The 19,890-nt window shown below is 39.0% G+C and overlaps 1 protein-coding gene across 1 annotated transcript; it reads right to left on the reverse strand.

Annotated features, from left to right (window-relative positions):
• Positions 1-1,385: 1,385 nt before the first annotated feature.
• Positions 1,386-16,664, reverse strand: pyya (peptide YYa). The gene is made up of 4 exons (XM_028447296.1): positions 16,539-16,664; positions 10,865-11,052; positions 1,558-1,638; positions 1,386-1,493 (listed from the first exon to the last, which is right to left on the reverse strand). Exons 2-4 carry the CDS (start codon positions 11,050-11,052, stop codon positions 1,469-1,471), a joined length of 294 nt encoding a protein of 97 aa, XP_028303097.1. The 5' UTR covers positions 16,539-16,664; the 3' UTR covers positions 1,386-1,468.
• Positions 16,665-19,890: the final 3,226 nt, after the last annotated feature.

The raw sequence follows: 19,890 nt of genomic DNA on the forward strand, positions 1-19,890 counted from the left end.
GTGAAAATGATAAAGTCCGCTTTTAATTTGAAACGCCTTCATTGATAAACAATGTAACAGGTTGATTTGATCAGATCATTGATCCGATTATTGTAGTGTGACTGAGGATCGGCCGCATTCTGTCCGAGTCACAGTTAAAATCTCTCTCCTTGATCATCATCATCATCATCATCATCATCATCATCACTGTAAAGCGTGACAGAGTTAGATGATGTAGATATGATGTAATAACGTATCCACAGAGCGTCCTGCTTTAATACAGAGGGATGTTTATAATAGAAATAGTTTAAAGTGACCTGAGCTGAGCTTCGTTAAAATATGTGTGGGAACAGTTTGTGTTCCATCCTCATCTGCATATGACAGCATGTTTCACTCTGTAGTGGATCAAACTGTGACTTTACGTTGGAAATAGTATGAAAATAGTTGAATCACTGTGACCAACGTGGACAGAAGTCTGTGTCTGTCACAGTTTTAATTAATCACACAGCAGCAGCTGAGTGATCACAGCTGCTGCTGCACGACGCACGAGTCTGTGTGGCTTCAAATGTAACTAAGTTCATATTTCTAGTGCAATATAATGTTTCACCTTATGGGGGCGCTGCACTTATTACAGGGTTAGAAGAACGGAAGAGGAAAAGGACTTACACACACCAGAGAATGTGCGTAAAGCCAGATTTGAATGGGAACGCCCACATTTCAGGGCTGCTCCACCCACAGTGTGTAACTGGGTTGAAGGCGTGCACAGTGACTGACATAAGTACGGCTTTTTGTACTTACACACATGGGAGCGTAGAGCCCTAAATGAGCACATGGAGCACATCCATGGATTCCCTCCATGAAAATACTATATTTTCTTTGTGACGTTAAATCCTTAAAGGGAGGTTAAAGTTTAAAACTATAGAAGATAAGGTGTTCCAACAGTGTGAAGTGAAGCCAAGAGTTAAGATTTGAGGAAAACATTGGAAATGATTTTAACACTTTTTTACTGTTGCGTTAGACCTAAGTGTCGCGACATACAAATCATGACACCAATGATAAGTATTACAATGAAGTTACACAAGAAGCCGGTACCAACCAACCCAGTCAACCAAACTCTTCTCAGTTATAAGTAGTTTTAATTGTACAGAAAACACATTTTATTTTGTATTCTGATGGTACTTTGGACAGTAGCAACAGCAAAATATTACACACACACGCACACACACACGCACGCACGCGCGCACGCGCACACACGCACACACACACACACACACACAAACAGAGTGCTACTTTGTGATTAGAAGCAATGGTATATATTCTTTATTCCAATAATGCTGTATATACATTTCTCAAATGACATAGATATGAATTATGTCTTTCATTAGTAAGATTTTTTGTTTAATGATGACAGGCACACACTAGACCCTCCAGATGCATTCTGGGAAACAACAAGACTGAGTGGTCGATGTGGAGGCAGTGGGACGGGGAATCACCAGATGTATGACTCATCATATCTGTTGAAACAGGAAATACAGTTTTATTACAGCTGGTGTTAGTGTAGAGTTTATATGATTTTACCTTGATCTCTGCTCTCTGTTGCTGTCACTACCAAACAGGAGCTCTGACATCACATCCTGCTGAGCCGAACGCTTCCCATACCTGGAAGATAGAGTGAACATTCTGAAGAAGGATCCACAATGTTCTTCTGTTTTATTATCAGTCTGTGCTGTTCGCTAACATTCTACCAGTATTCATTTGGAGAAACAGTGTTCATTTATTGATTCATGTCAAACTGACAATAATTACTCAAGTATACTTGTACTTTACTGTACTGTATTATAAATGTTACTGCATGTAGGAGTACTTTTACCTGAGCAGAATATTTTGGTTCTCTTACCACCTCCAGAGAGAGCATACAGTTATACTGTAAATAACATCACATTGTTTACACTGGCATTTAACAAAGGAATAAAAGATAAAAGACTGTTTTTTGTGGCTTGTACAAAACAATACATCAGGTAAATCACAGACAAGGGTTTAAATCCCAAAGACAAAGATTTTACAGCCCTTACTTATGGTGAAAAACCCAAATAGCAACTTATTGCAGAACTGGGCCCTTATTTAGTTATGGAATATTGTTTTTAAAAATTCTAAAATATTCCTACATGTGAAAATTTTAATTTTGATTTACCTCAAAGCTTTTTATTAGTTTTCTTTTTAATTGTTCTTGAAATGGTGGGTAACCATAACCCCACCCCAACACAAAAATGTTTTGGCCACTGATGAAAATTTTCAAGTTGTTTGAATATTATTCAAACAACTAGAAAATAATATTATCATAAATTATTGATGATACACAAGGAATGTGGACAGTGTTCAATAGTGTAATTAAAAATGTTGATAATCCAGATGACTTTATAAAGAACAAAGACAATATTATTGATAGAATCAAAGATAAAGTCAATGAACTGAATGATTATTTTGGACATGTTGGTTCCAACCTGGCAAATGTAAGTCCTTAGCAGAAAGCTAACAACATTAAACATTAAAAACTCTGCATCCATGTTTATTTGTGCTGTAAATGACATAGAAATACTATATTTTGTTAAAACATTTCAGACTAAAATGTTCACTGATTGTTCTGATGTAGAAATGAAAATGTGTGAGATCAGTGAAAAGTTACTATTGAGCCATGACAGAGTGTCTGAGGGACATATGCTAATGGTCTGTATGACCAAATGATAAAAATTCAGTTTGTCACATGACTTCTGTGTGTGTGTGTGTGTGTGTGTGTGTGTGTGTGTGTGTGTGTGTGTGTGTGTGTGTGTGTGTGTGTGTGTGTGTGTGTGTGTGTGTGTGTGTGTGTGTGTGTGTTGGTTCTTCTTCTGTTGAGCAATTCTTCTTCACAATGTAAATGGTGATGTGACACTGCACCCAGCAGTTCATGTATGGTACTACAGCAAAAATAAAGCAGAAAGATTTTATCATGAATTTAAAACATTAATTCAATAAGAGAAATTATCTTATTGAGTTATGTATCCTGTGAGATGCTTCAATGTTTTATCATAAGACGTATAATGTAACTAAACATAAAATCTATGAGCTGAAGTTACTTAAAAAAAGGTAGACATAATAGACACAAGCTTCATCTTTCTATTAGTTTAAACCTTAATGTTTTTCATCTTGTGTTGAAGCTGAAACTTCTTTATTTGATGTTGGAAGTATTTTATTCTTTTGCTTGAAGAGAAAAAAGTGGTGATATTTTTTAAACATCATCCACCATGACTTTAAATGTTGTCTTTTTTCAAAGTGAACATTGGAAATGTAATTTTCAAGAATTGGTAAGTATATGTTTTACATTTTAATGCACTGTAGGTTCAATTTTCTATAAATAAAATATCTGCGTGTGTGGTTTGTGTCGTGGATACTTGTGTTGTATGGACTGTGTTACTTTGCACTACTTTCTGAGTTTATGTTGTTGATAATTCTGAGTTATATTAAATAGACGTTTGGCTGAATCACTACCTTCACCCCTTCAACATGACACATAACTTCAGATGGTATTAACAATACACTTTGGGCAGCGAAAGCTTTTACATTTAAGTAGGTGGGATTTGTCACTAAATCGAAGGTAATTATAAGCCTTTTAATCTCCTGTTTTGTCTCTTTCTATATCAAATAATGATGTCTGATACCTAAAGCCATCCTGGCAGTGTGGTTAGGTGGGCTGAAACTTTAAAACTAAGGCTAAAACTTGTTTTTTTTATTTGAACAAATGAGACAACAATTGTATGTTGCATTGATTATTTTACTGAACAAGGGATGTTTAGCTAAGTCTGACCTTCAGCCTCATGATGATGATAAACAGCACACATTCCTTGTTCCTGTCTGCTGATGCTTTCATTTCACACTCAGACACAGATGATAGTGTTCAGTGATGTGTGTGTGGCAGGGTCATTTTCTCTGGAAGCTTCTTATATCCTTTTGATAGAGGATACACACATTAACACACACCATGCAGAGCAACATGCAGTTATTCTCTTCTTCTATTAAGACAGGCACACACTGCGATTTTTGACCCATTTTGAGCCGACTTTCGACCCGTGCGACTATTATGTGAGATCGTGCGAGTCTCTGCTAGATCGTGTGTCGTGCATGGTGTAGTATACATGGGTCACGAGAAGCGATGAACACGTCACGACCAGCTCCCGATCAGCAATCGTAGGTCGTAAGGAAATCAAAAATGTTATAAATCCAGTCGCTCCTCGTGAGGGTGTCATAGTTGAAGCAGTGCCACAGACCAGCTCACCATAAACTCTCACACTGTGCATGCACGAGCACTGTAGGACTACTGTAGAATTAACAGACTGTACTGTCCACGTCTGTACAGACAGTTCCTGGTCCATCACATCACCATCTTTTCTTTTTAAAGCTCTTTTTGCTGAGATTTGCGAGTGTTTCTCCACTTCTGGGTTTTTCTTCTTCTGTTTTAATGGTGGAAACAAGACCCCGACATGTCGTATATGAACGTACAGTGTGAACAGTCAGATGTGTCAGAGTGTTGGTCCGTACAGTGTGAGAACATGAATCGTGAGCTGAGAACATTCAGGCTCTGCACCTGAGTCACACAGTTTGAGCTGGAGCTGAGAACAACCATTGATAAAATCACACAGTGTATCCCAGTCTTTAGGTGTTTGTATACATTGCCCCATGGGGGTGGGGGGGGGGAGCACATGTGCTTTGTCTCAGTTGTAACTTAACTATTGACAGATCAAGATTTGACTTTTTCTCTCTGATAATAAACAAAACTTCCACAGTAGCGTTCTGGTCCCACTGTATATTTGTATATTTGATTGTTTTCCAGTAAGTGTCTATTTTTCTCACCCCGTAAAATTGTCTTTTTTATTCTGATTTCATAATTGAACATAAATTTTGTCACTCTCAACACGTAAGTGCCAAAGTCATTTTTTAAAAAAGGGCAAAACATTTTTTTTAGGTTCATTGGATTGATATGTGATCACAGAAGTAGTCCAGATACCACAGCACACAGACAGCATTCACCAAGGTCTCTGCCTGAGGAGGCGTTGCTATCTTACGACTACCGCTATCAGTAACATACATAACCCTGAGATCACACTGAACAACAGTAGATTCACTGAGACACACACACTGAAGGCTTAACTCTGAGATCCCTGATTGGTTTGTTCCTTAAAACCTGTAAACAATGACCAGCAACACTAAGGCTGGACTTCATCTCATTTATCCAAACTGTCACCACAGTGGATTATACCTCACAGCACAATAGGAACGCACATCAATCCTTCCTTCTAATGTCCTACCCTAACTCCCTCTCCCCTGTTGTTCTTCCCTCACTGGGGTGTAACACTGCATTCTCTTTTTCATTATTCTTCTTCACCCTCTTTAATAACCATGTTACTGTAACTCACCACCATACTGACAGCAGCACTTCCAGGTTTGCAGGAAACCAGAAGGATTAAACCAAGTCATGTAAATAGGGGTGTTTGGTGGGCTGGTGTTGGGACAAACCATTTGTACAGGGGTGTTTGTGTGATTTTTGTTTGTTATGGATTTTTTAAAACGTTGGTGGTGAATGAATCAACATTAATTTATTATGGATGCTTGGATAATTCATGTTTTGTTGTTTATGAGAATTTATTTTGTTACTGAATTAATTTATTTTAGATTGGGGTTGGTTTGCCTGTGGGAGGAGCTACAGGTCGTGACTGCCTATAAAGGAGGCCCAGCCTCAGTTGGAGGAGGAGCTCCTAGTGAGCAGAACTATTTAAGCTGACAGTAAAACAAACAGAACGTAAAGTAAATATGTTCAGGATTTGTAAAATGTGATGGCATCCCAATGCTCTTTTCTTTTGTTTGCTCAGTTTATGGTTTACTGTTTTTTGGGATTCACTGTAAATATGTTACACCAACCAAAAAATAAAAATAAATTTAAAAAGTTTAAACTGAATTCTGCTCTATATTCTGTCTGTCCCCTCCGCTGCCGGTCATCCTACCACAATAAGAGAAGAACCATTATTTGGTTGAAGCGTTGGTATAGCGTGATGCTGCTCAGAGTGTCACAGCGTGAGCTAGGACATGCTCTTAAAAGCCATTACTGGAGGCCATTGCACTGCCACACAAGAGAGGCGCCAGGTACAGTCGGCACCCCACTCTGGTCACCAACCCCCCTCCACAGCAGCCGACCCACGACAGGGGACATTCCAGACCACCAGTAAACTAGGCCAGCAGCTGGCCGCGCACCAGGAGTGGAGTTACTGTCACACATTGCAAGGCTGCCACAGCACAGCTCCCAGCCACACCCCCAGCACCACTCCAAGAGCCCACTGCCCTACTGGGCCCATCCACACCACCCGGATGGACCTCAATTCTGCACGGTGAATCGCCCAACTGGGGAGTTTGCTTGGCCTTCTTCTTTTTAGGGTGATGGATCTCGTAGGTGACAGGACCCATGCGCCATGTTATGACTTACGGGCCTTGCCACTTGGCCAAAAGCTTGCTGTTTGAGGAGGGAAGTAAAAGCAGTACCTTCTGTCCTGGCTCAAAGCTCTGGTTCCGAGCTTGTCTGTCGTACCACCTCTTTTGTTTGTGCTGGGCCTCCAGCAGGTTCTCAGCAGCCTCCTCCCCATACTGAGCCAGCCGGTCCCTCATCTGGAAAACAAACTGTATGACCCCTCGTTCGCTGGCTTTGGACTTTGGGGATGTCCACATGGAGTTAAGCAGGTCCAATGAGCCCTGGACATCCCACCCATAAAACAATTCAAAGGGCGAAAAGCCCGTCGAGACCTGGGGCCCGTCCCAGTAAGCGAACAACAGGAACGAAAGCCAGCGATCCCAATCCTTCCCAGAGTCATCCACAAACTTCCGGAGGATTTTATTTAGAGTTTTATTAAACTGCTCCACCAACCCATCCGTCTGTGGATGGTAGGAGGTAGTTTTAAGAGCAGAAATGCCCAGTTGTTGGTGGAACAATTGGAACAGCCACGAGGTGAAGTTTGTGCCCTGATCAGTCAAAATCTCTTCCATTTTCCCAACTTGAGAGAAGAGCTGGATCAGAGTCCTGAGCACACTTGAAGCGGTAATAGTTCGAAGAGGGAATGCCTCGGGAAAACGGGTGGTGTAGTCGCACATGACCAGAATGTATTGGTGACCTCGGCCGCTTTGGAGCAATGGACCAACGATATCCATGATATCCGGCACACGATTCTGTAATGATGGGAAGTGGTTGGAGTAGCACCCTGTCAGATTTACCAGTCAGCTGGCAGGCAGGACATGTGAGACAGTAAGTTTGTATGTCAGTGTACATGCTCGGCCTAAAAAATTGTGCTTATACGCAGGTATGTTTTGTGGCGACCGAGATGTCCAGCCCAGGGCAGTGTGTGCGTGAGACGCATCACGAACTGTTGGCAACTAGTGGGAATAACTAGATATTTGCAACTATCAATACAAGCATACAAAACAACATTTTTGATCATAAACTGCACTTTACCCAAAAAGGAAGGGTGTGTGCATTTCATCACCTTCTCAAATAAACATTGTAGCAAAGCATCCAGTCTCTGCAGACTAGCAATGTCATCAGGTACTTCCCACAGCCCAGCAACAGTTAAGTCATTGGTGTCATGCACAGTACCCCCCAGACCTTTCTCAAAACTCCTCTGCCGCCGGGATTTGCGTGGTCCCTTGGTCCCTCCCTTGCACCGACTACCATCCAAGTCTGGCAGAGGTTGGAGACCAGCAACTCTGGCTTGGGCCGGGGTAAACACAGGATACACCACATTCCCCATGACCACCCCCCATAGAGTCACTTCCAGCTCACGGTACAACAGAAAAAGAAGAAGCATTGTCAGCGTGTCTCTGTTTACATCACGTGCGCCAATCATGGCGAGTCAATGCGAGAGCAGGACGTGCTTCTCAGAGTGGAAATTTTACTCATCTGTTTCCAAAAGATGCATTGGTGAAGCTAAGCTAACGCTGCGTTGGTGGACGTGATGGTAGCCTCCGCATTGAAAGAACAGCGTATGGATATTTACTGTGACTGTTATCCAGGGACAGGTCAGCCAAACTATTGCACGGTAGGTTGTTGTAAATATGAAGCCTGTCATTACTGCTGAGTCACCGCTAACAGCAGCTCGTTAGCCTGATACGTTTAGCATTGTATAGCTGAGAAAAATGCTGTGAATTTGTTTTTCCATATTTATTTTTTAAAGCATTTTCAACAGCAGAATGTGCACCTGGAATATGCATAGCTTACTTTACATTACTGTGCTAATTTAATTTTAGAGCAGCTGTTTTGTGCTTTATATGCACATCATTTATGGTTGTTTTATAGCAGTTTTTGTAAAGCAGAGTTGGTCAAAATTTATTCCGAATGTTAAGTCAGTGTCAAACGCAAAACCGGGGTTTTCCCACATCTTCACTTTGGTCGGAGTTTTGCAAAAGCCCCATTTTTAATGACCTTATCCTGCGTTCTTGTGTGGATGATGATGTTTGAGCAGATACATGGCTACCTGTGGACAAGGTCTTAATCAATCATTTTTGATACTGTAGCATTAAACATCTGTTCTTTCCTGTGTGTCGGGGCCAATTTTTCCGCCACCACACTTGCATCTCATTTTTTGTGCAGTCTCTGTGGGTAAAGCTGTGGCAGTAACAACCTGCCTGTGGAACGTGTTGAATTCATGCTCAAAAACAGTTTTAGGTTTGATAAATGTGATTGCACAAGCTTCATGCTGTATTTACATGTTGCACTCTGAAGCTGATCCACATTGTATCTTCATCATAGACAAACATGTTCAAATGTATGCTTGACAAAGGTGAACTTCAACTACACGTAGTGATAAGTGTGTATGTCTTTAAATCTGGCCCATTGCACACATACAAAAACACACTGTTTCCTGTGCCACTGCTAAACTCTGCTACATGCTGTGAACCTCCACAGCATAATAAACTGCCCTGATGGCAAAAGCTGGGAATGTCGACCTCATTCAGTGGAAACATGATCAAATCTTCAGCTGACAGAGGATGAGTCTTCATATGGTGAAATGAAAGCATTGAACTTTCTGCTTTATTAAAGGCCTTATTTAAAGCTTAGCCTTAAAGATCAACCGCCTACTTGACTTTTATAAATTTGATGGATGGCTCTCACTCCAAGCATCTGAATAAAAAGAGAAACATCCTGACTAGAACCTCCTGCTGAAGCCCAGGTCTCACTAAGTGAGTTTGGGATCAACATCAGGGCTGAATGTATCGTTCTGCTTTGTTGATTTAAAGGCCTGGAGGTTGTGAAAGTATTGAATCATCTAATCCACAGAGCTGCAGTTGGAACGATGGGATATGATGAGATATTTAGAAAAGTTCAGTGTTCAATCTGAAAACACAGTTAAAGGTCAACACAGATATCAGCTTATAAACATTCCTATAACTCGCCTCAATTCTTCATTCATACGAATTCATCTTATATTACACTGATGAGGAATTAACAGTTTAATGTACCACAAATACTACACATTTGTATTTTAGCATTTTCTGTCTTTTTAGAAGTTATTCATGAAGTCTATGAAATGTGTATGAATATTTGTTTCTAAACCAGGATTATTTTGAAAGTGAGCTGTCCATAATTACTATCCATGTTTAATAAGTGATGAAATGTTTTATGTATATTCTGATGGTTTTCTACTGTGACATGATGTTTATGCCCTTAATTTATTTTATGTAATTAAATAAATGGAAATGCAAACTTAGATAAATCAAAGCATGTATTTAGTAGTTTGAAATGAGTTTCCTTCGTGGGGTAAGAAGCAGAGTCATCAGGAGGAGCTCAGAGTAGAGCTGCTGCTCCTCCACAGTGAGAAAAGCCAGATGAGGTGGAGAGACAGAGAGCTCTATTCTCTGTGTGTGTGTACAGACACGTCGTGTGTGTATCCCCGTCTGTTTCTACGTGTGCGGCCATTGTGCATTTTCCTGGTATATGTGTGTGTGTGTGCGTGTGTGTTACTTTGTACCATAGACTGTAAAAAGAATGGACGACGCACGCTCCCGGGTAAGTGAAGTTTTTATTGTTAGAGCTCCCCCTGCTGGCTACAGTATAGGTTATAAACCCCGCCTCCTCAATGATAACAGATGGGACGTTGGTCAAACTGTAAAGTTAAAATACTCATCACATCATTTTTTCCAAAGCTAAACTCTGCTGTGATCATTAGTTATTATCATCCTATAATGTGTTCAAGTGATCATTTTTCTGTGAACTTTGTTTTAAATCAGTTATTTGAGGTTAAAAACGGGATTTGACGTCATATATAATGATGATTGACAGCCTCAGATCTTGCGTTTCTCTCTCTGTGAACATCAGTTACGTCGTGAAGGAAAGCATAGATGTCATTAAACTAGATATTAGAGTGTAAAGTGGTTTTGTTCTAACCTCTATGATCTGAACAAGATACTTATGTTCTTGGCGTAGCTAGGCTACGTAAGTCATCTGGGCAGTACGCTAAATGGGCGGGGCGTGTTACCAGGGCTCCTCCCGCCAGACCCTACTGCGCAGACTGGCTCCAAATGACGTCAAACTTGCAAGATGGCAGCGCCCCTAAGTGCCGTATTTTGGCTTCAAGAACGTTGAGTGGGAGGAGCTACAGTACGAGCCCACTGGCGTGGACTGCCTAAGTGGCACCAATGGGGGGATGATTGTATATGGTGAGAATAAAAGCTCATAGAAACATATTGAGAAAAAACTATGAACAGCTTCATTAGTGAAATTAAGAAGTAAGTTGAAAATGTTGAATGATGAACTATCTATATTATACTATATATAGTGTATAAGTAAATGTATATGAGTAGTTGTAAGTGCACCAACCTCTGCCTGGTGATCAGGTTGATGTAGTGTCTCAGGGCCGTGTAGTACTTGGCCAGCTCCTCAGGGGGGGCATCGTCACCAGGGTTCTCAGGTTTGGGGGGGTAGGCATCTGACAGAGTCCCCAGACAAACCAATACACAGAGCACCATGGCCACCAGCACCGCCCATGGCTTTAACATCATGGCCATCTGCAAAAAACAAACACATGGGATAATATGTAAGTCTGGTGGACAGTCAGTCTACATTCAATTCATCATTTATTAATAAATACACATCTTTTCATTTGTCTTTGTTAACCATTCATTTGGTTTTTGTCATACTCCACCTCCAGGCCTGGGTAAGGCTGCACAGTCCGTTAATCCAGTTTAATCATGATAATGAATTTGGCTCCAAGATTAAATGAACCTGTTCAGCTGTGATTTTTAGATTTAAAATGTGTCTCTGCTGCAAACTGTATATAATCATGCACTTTCTCTGCCCCAGTAGTCAGTTCACCACCAGTGGACAAACACGTGATAAAGGTTTCATTAGGTTAGTTAGCTTCATTAGCTTCAGTTCACTGTAAATTAGTCATGTGACCAATCTGTAGCGCTGCTTTTTTACTGGTTTTTATTCAGAAAAAGCAACATGGGCTCAAATGAGTGATAGTCCAGAAAAGTGGAGAGTTTTAGGGGTTTTTTAAGACGGGGAGGATGCTGGTGTTGCACGTGTTGACACACCTCCATTAGTGGATTGATCAGTACTAAATGAGTATTAATTATTTAGGGATAATCGCTTGAAATTTTTGTTGTTGGTTAACCAGTTAGCATGAGCATCTCTAGTCTGGACTTCAGCTCTGATCTTTTTATTTATTTATTGATCTATGAGGCGTACACTATGGTTTTATCTCTAATAAATTAAGAAAGTTGTGTGTGTGTGTGTGTGCGTGTGTGTGTGCGTGCGTGCGTGCGTGTGTGTGTGTGTGTGTGTGTGCGTGTGTGTGTGTGTGTGTGTGTGGAGCCAATTTCTCCCCAACGCGGTGTCTGTTTGACCTGAAACAGCTTCCACATACCCTGAGAATGTGTATCCATTATCTTGGACTTATTTGGTGTTGCAAAATGTTTATTTTAATTTTTTATTTTTTATTTCGCCCGAACAACACATACATGTTCACCCAGAAATTAAACCTATTCCAAAAAACTTTACTTTGAACCCACAAATAAACCCTTTATAACACTATAGATTACAGAGTATGTACACGTCTATGTACGTCAACCTTCAAACACGTGTGTGTGTGTGTGTGTGTGTGTGTGTGTGTGTGTGTGTGTGTGTGTGTGTGTGTGTGTGTGTGTGTGTGTGTGTGTGTGTGTGTGTGTGTATGTGTGTGTGTGTGCGTGCCACAGGGTAACACAACTAATGTGTTCAACTACCTGAAAAAACCTCACAAACTCAAACACAATAGATGTATTTATTTAGTTAGTCCTCAGCACATTTGAAATTATTGGGTAAATTTGAGTATTTATCATCATTGTTGTTTAATGCTTTTCTTTTGAACTCTAAATTGTTCTGTTAAAGTTTTCCCAATAACAGGATGATTAATTGTGATTAAAATATTGATCCAAATAATCATGATTATCATTTTGGTGCAGCCCTAGGCCTAGATATGATTTTTTACTTTTTTCATCATGCAGAGTGGATAAAATCTTCAAATGTTACAAATAGAACTTGTAGAATGTGATGTGACAACATGAACTTGCATCTAAAAATGTTTACTTGTATTAAAAAAATCTACACAATGAAATTAATTTCATGTCACAACTGATGGAAAAATGCAAGTCAACCAGTTAAAAAAAATAAAATGTATTAAATGTTCTGACAAATGTGTAGTTATATTTACACAAATAAAACATTTAATCCAACATTTACTCACATTTAACTCATGCCTTTACAACAACAACTCTGGTTATAACCAGTGATGGGAACGTTACTTTAAAAAAGTAATTAGTTATAATTAATCACTACTTGTTCAAAAAAGTAACTGCGTTAGTAACTAAATTACTCTATAATAAAAGTAACTCATTACCAAGGAAAGTAACTATTTGTGTTGCTATTAAAAAAAAAAAAAAGTTGCTCTATGTCAAATAATTCACATTTTTTAGATGCGTGTATCGTGAGGTGTTTCATTAAATTATAGTTGTTTACAACAGATGTGGACAAAGTCTTCACTCCTGGATATAATGAACACGTCACATACACGTTCTTGTCTTTGATCATAATTAATATAAAATAGTGTTTGTATCGTCACCTTAAAAATTACAACTTTTCATCAGATTGTTCCATGCGCACCATCTCTGCTGATTCATCACATCTGTGTGTGTGTGTGTGTGTGTGTGTGTGTGTGTGTGTGTGTGTGTGTGTGTGTGTGTGTGTGTGTGTGTGTGTGTGTGTGTGTGTGTGCTGACACATCGTCTTAGCCAATCATAATTGCTCACCTTGTTTTTAACCCGCCTCATCACAACAGTTGAGTAACAAGCCGAGGATGTTTTCATATAACAGTTTATTTAATCAGTGCATGTAACCCACCGCATTTAACGTTCAGTAACAATAACGGCGTAAAAAGTAATTAGTTAGATTACCCCGTTACTGAAAAACAAACGCCGTTACCTAACGCCGTTACTTTAAACACCATTATTCCAAACACTGGTTATACAGTAACTTCTCCGTTTTGACGCTACAGATGCACAAAGTACTTTTCTCGTGTGAATCTTGAGCTGCTTGACATTTTGTGAGACGTCTGTCGCTAAGTATCTGTAGAAATGTCTGAGCAGTTCGTACAGATTTAGTTTTTCTTATTGATGCAACATCTATCGTGAGTCACTTTGCACATAAAGAAACAAACTTTGACCACATCTGCTGTTGCTACAGCAACTAGCCACGCTAACAGAAGTCAGTCACCACCTCATCTGTTTTTAAATATCCATCCATCTTCAGACCCACTTGTTTCAGGGTGGGGGGGACTGCTGGTGCCTATCTCCAGCTCTCAATGGGGGCCGTGCACCCTGTTTTTATATGTGGTATACAAAACTGTAAAATGATCTATCGTTAAGAAGTTATTGCTAATGAATTTCAGCAGAGATGTTGATTAACAAATTAATATTCATTAATATTTCCCAAAAGAATAACTGTTGTGGTATAACCAACATCACACATGATCTCCAGGGAAATATAACATAGGGCAGTGAAGTTATTGATTTAATCATTGAAATGTCACTTTGTAGACGCTCCCTGCCCACTGTGCTATTGATCTGCAGCTCATTGGTATCAATGTATAATTTTAGCTTAGCAGTAACTGATCAGATCTCTCTTCCACTACAGGACGTGGTTCTCCATATTTGTTCTCCTATAGGACATCATGGATCTTTAGGGAAATGCCTGCACTAGTGCAAAGCGTAGCAGAAAGCTATGTTTTAGATGATCATGGGTCAGTGGTTGTATTTTAGTCTGTGTACCCTCCGTTTTAAAACCAAACCAAAAATAACAAACAAATGGTTATTATACTTTACTGACTTAACCAAAACACGTATACAGAAAAAACAAAAACATTTCTTGTTCTGTGTGTGATATTTGGATATTTACGGGGAAATTAAAGCGAGAACTGAAGTCCACTCCACCTGGTTTCCCTCCACAGGTCCTGGACCAGGGGGTGTTCTATAAAGCAGGTTATGTTCAAACTCTGAGTATGTTACCATGGCAACATTGTCCGTGAACTAAACTTGGTCGCTGGCAGGTTTTGTCAAAGAAACCCTGGGTTTCTGCCTGGCTCCGCCCACCTGAACACTGTTTTTCAAGGCACACTTTTTTACTTTAACTTGACACTTTTCTTGACACCACAGACGTTCACATCATTACTAATGTTGTTTTTTTTTGTTTTGTTTTGTTTTTTTTGCAAACGGTAATTTTCTTTATAACATTGTGGATACAGTGAAAGACACTTTCTTTATGACTAATTTTTATGACGTTGAGATGAATTTGGCGACAATATTACATTAAAAATCAATATAAATGATTAGATATGAAGCATCAGTCACTGTGTTTATATCCAGTGTAACAGGAGGACTCTCTATACAGACATCCTATGATGCTGACACGTCTCCTCAGACACATTTTATTATTATTATTCACCACTCGTCACGTCACTGAAGAGATAACGTGATGAAGGGACCAAAAAACGCGACTAACCATGAGTGATTTAAGCAACTATAGTTGTTGAAGTAGAACAGGCTCATATTCCTCTATAAATACCTGCTTATTTCACCATCAGGGTGAATAAATCACAGTCTTCCGGGTGGTTACCATGGTAGTTCGTGTAACCTTTGAGCCATTGATGATGGCTTTATTTCAGCAGTTTTCTGGTCCTGCTCATGTTTTCATTCAGTCTGTGGATATTTTATCTCGTAAAAAGCTGCTCACGCTGTAGTTTTGCTTCGCAGTGTTACGATCCAAATAGTATCCAAATAAAGTGGTGACTGACTATCGACTGTGAGGCTGGTGTGAGGAACAATAGATGTTAGAACTTCTACCATATGACACTTTTGCAAAAACAATTACAGCTTTTTAGAGGGCAGTAAAAATATTTATTTTCCACGTTATAAATACCACTAGCCACTAACGGCAGCCATCAACATACACCAAAGCTGATCACAATCTAACAAGGTAGATTAATTTCACCACCTCTGGTTCCTTCACATCGTGTGTGTTTTTTGTTATGTCCCTTTTTTGTTTTCATTTATTTATGCATTAATAATGTTTCAGTAATGTGACTTATGGTTGCTCCTTTTTATGTCCGAGAGTAAAAGTTCCCCCACGTGTGTTGTCTGTGTGGTGAGCTTAAAACATGAAGCTCTCGTCCTAGTTCTCCCTTAAATATCCAAATATCACACTTTCAGAACATTTCATTTTAAAACAGAAAAACACTGCTTATCTGGTTTTTCTGTATTTGTGTTTTAGTTTTAAGTCAGTAAAACAAAAATAACCACATCTTTTATTTATAATAACCAAAGAACAAATGCTACACAGATTTATTTTGTCCATATTTACATTCAGTTTTGTATTCATATTGTGTCATTATCGAGATGAGTGGATTTGTCATGTGTCCCTCTCTTAGTCCTGGTTTATGAATTATTTAGTTTTTGGTTGGTCATGTGATCTATTAAATAATAGTTTTAAATTTGACTTGAATTAGTCATGATTTCCTATTGATTCCCTCCATGTCTTCTCAGTCCTTTTCCTCTGTCAAAGTCCTATTTATGTTTGTATTCCCTCATTTTAACAATTATTGTATATTAATAATTTATAGTTTTGAAAAACATCTAGTTTTACAATTTTCCTTTTGAGGTCAATCATCCCTGGGGCCAAATGTCACACTTTGGTGGGCCGCATTCAGCCCGCAGCCCTACAGTTGAACTGTTTGAATTCATGACATCACTTCAAAATGCATTTCGGTTGATGACCTGGATGTCTCCAAAACACACACACACACACACACACACACACACACACACACACACACACGCACGCACGCACGCACGCACGCACGCACGCACGCACGCACGCACACACACACACACACACACACACACACACACACACACACACACACACGTGTGGTGAGGAAAGTGATGAAAGCTTTACTTACAGCTGACTGACTGTAGTTACAGTTACAGGTGGTCGTGGTCACAGCAGCGTCTCTGCTCCGTTTCTGATCTTCTCCTCGTGCGTCTGTGTGTGTGTGGATCCAACTCACTACTGAGAGCTCCTTATATTATCCTCTGTGTGTGTGTGTGTGTGTGTGTGTGATGGGGATGATCATCATCACCATTCTCGTCAAAAACGATGATGATGATGATGATGATGATGATGATGATGATGATGATGATGATGATGATGATGATGATGATGATGATGGTCATGGTGATGGTGATGATGATGATGATGATGATGGAGACATTACTAAACGCACTCAGTCGTGCGTTTTTGAAAGTCAAACAATGACATTTTGTGAAATAAATAAATGAAACATTTTGTGCGTCATCTTCAAATGTGAAACTATTTGTGATTGTAACTAAATCTTGAAGATAATGTAAACTTCCTATTAAAGGTCATGTATATTCTTTTGTGAGACAATAAACAACATAAGCTGATGTATTTATAACCACTAAATTAGGCCATTGATCAGGGTATTTTATTATGATATTGATTGGTTATGGAGTCATTTATTAACATTATGGTGATGATTCCACAAAGTGCACTAATGTTGTTCCACTGAATGAATCCCTGTTTGTTTGGGAATTGTGGCCCCACAGGTGTAGATAAACACTTTTAGATACATGACATTTTCACATTCTAAAATTTGGAGTGAATATTTTGAGATTTATTTCTGATTGCATTTCTTAATTTGGCGTAATGAAGCTGTTTCAGACAAACACTAACAAAAACTTAAAAAAACTAAAAATGAACAGCATTGTTTGAACATTAAAGACACACTGAAGTTTCAAATAAACAAATAGTGACACTTTTTTCCATTTTTTTAATCATGAATGGTTAAAATGTGAAAAGCACTAATTGTTGTTGTACCAATTTATTGATTTTACAAAAAAAAAAGATGAAAACAGTCTCATTGTGTCGTAGGACAGGACCAATGTCATAGTTTGAGATTCTTGCCAGGGGAGCAGAAAAAAATAAAAAAAATAAAAAATATCGTCTCTAGTTTTGCTTCACAAATAAGGAATGAAAACAAATGTACCAATCAAAGTGTTTACTATTATTATTATTATTATTTGTTTTTTATTTCTGTAACAGCTTTCAAAACCTCTATTATGGACCTGTCAATAAAATCAAGATCATATGGATTAAAAGCATTTTTTTTAATTTTTTTTTTTAAATTACTTTATTAATCCCTGAAGGGAAATGATGTTACACTGTTATTTTTAAGGACATGCTTCACACACACACATAGACCTGAATCACACACACACATGGACCTGAATCACACACACACAGATAGACCTGAATCACACACACACATGGACCTGAATCACACACACACAGATAGACCTGAATCACACACACATAGACCTGAATCACACACACACATAGACCTGAATCACACACACACATGGACCTGAATCACACACACACACAAACAGGACGTGTGAACATGCATTAATGGAGAGATGTCAGAGTGGGGCTGCTTCACCAATGAAGGGAGCGCACCAGAGCAGTGTTGGGGTTTGATGCCTTGCTCAAGGGCACCTCGACAGTGCTCGAGAATTGCCCTGGCACCTCTCCAGCTACCAGAACAACTTCTGTGTTTTGGTCCGCATTGGGACTTGAACCGGCAACCCTCCGGTTTCCAACCCATGTCTCTACGGCTGAGCTACTGCCACCAACAACGTACCTCACCTTCACTAATTATCTATGTGCTCCCGTGGTCGGTGGATGGCGATTTTGTCGCTCAATCCACCGCTTTCTATCCAGACTAGTGTGCACTGAGCACAGGGTTTGTTCTTCTCTGTGCGTCACTACAAACAGACTTTACATGGACAATAACTCTCTCCCGTCTTCTGTTCCCCACCTGGTAAAACATCTATTTTAGTTATTTGAGCCATCGTCCTAGACCTACCACCCAATGGCTCGTAACATAGTAAATTTTATTAAGAATCTTATTTTTTGGAATGAATTTGGGAAAATTTAAATGAAAACTTTTGATCACTAATGTGTGATTTATCAAACATTGGTATCTGACCAATCCCAGCACACCAATGATCAGGTGTTGATAAATGACGATAGGACACTAACAGGTCTCTATAGATACACAGGAGCTAGATCATGTAGAGCTTTGTATGCTAACAGGAGGATTTTAAATTCTATTCTAGATTTTACAGGAAGCCAATGAAGAGAAGCCAATACTGTAGAAATATATTATCTCCTGTTAGTACCTGTTAGTATTCTAGCTGCAGCATTCTGAATTAACTGGAGACTTTTTAGTGAGTTACTAGGACATCCTGACAATATAGAGTTACAATAATTTAATCTAGATGTAACACATGCATGGATTAGTTTTTCAGCATCACTCTGGGTCAAGATATTCCTGATTTTATAGATATTACAGAGGTAGAAGAAGGCTGTCCTTGTGATTTGTTTAATATGAGAATTAAAGGATAAGTCAGTATCAAAGATAAGTTTATTACTGTGGTTGCTAGGTGACAGAGTGATGTCATCCAGAGACACTATTTGCTCTGATAATTTATCTCTGAGGTGTTTTGGACCAAATAAAATCACTTTGGTTTTATCCTGGTTAAGAAGGAGAAAGTTACGACTCATCCAGGATGTGATGTCATTAAGACAAACCTGGAGTTTTAATAACTGATGAGTTTCATCTGATTTCATTAAGAGATAAAGCTGTGTATCATCTGCATAGCAATAGATATTTATATAATGTTCTCTGATAATGTTACCTAGTGGAAGCATATATAATGTAAAGAGTATTGGTCCTAAAACTGAACCTTGTGGAACTCCATGATTAACTCTGGCTGAGGAGAGATTATTAACATGAACAAAGTGGTTCTGTCTGATAGGTAGGATTTAAACCAACCCAGCGCTGTTTCTTTAATCCCAGTCTCTGCAGCAGTAGATGATGATCTTACTCAGATATTTGTGTGTTTTTGTCAAAGGTTATTTTTTATTAATTGTCATACCTCGAAGAATGTGAGGAAAAATGTAACACACTTTAAAAAGGGAAAGGGAAATATTAAAAAATAGAATATGTAACACTCAAGCTGTTCCTAGTTACACAATGTCTTCTAAAATGAGTTAACTTAAACAAATGTAAAAAAAAAAATAATAAAGATTGACAAAAAAAAGGTCATTTTTTTAATCATGTATGAAATAGTAATTTTTAAAAATATTTTATTACTCACAAGGAATGAGCCTTAGCATTACAAGGCTTTTTTAACATTGGTTATAAGGAGGCAGACAGATATTAGATT

Source organism: Gouania willdenowi, chromosome 1, assembly GCF_900634775.1.
Source record: "Gouania willdenowi chromosome 1, fGouWil2.1, whole genome shotgun sequence".
In the NCBI taxonomy this organism is placed as follows: domain Eukaryota; kingdom Metazoa; phylum Chordata; class Actinopteri; order Blenniiformes; family Gobiesocidae; genus Gouania; species Gouania willdenowi.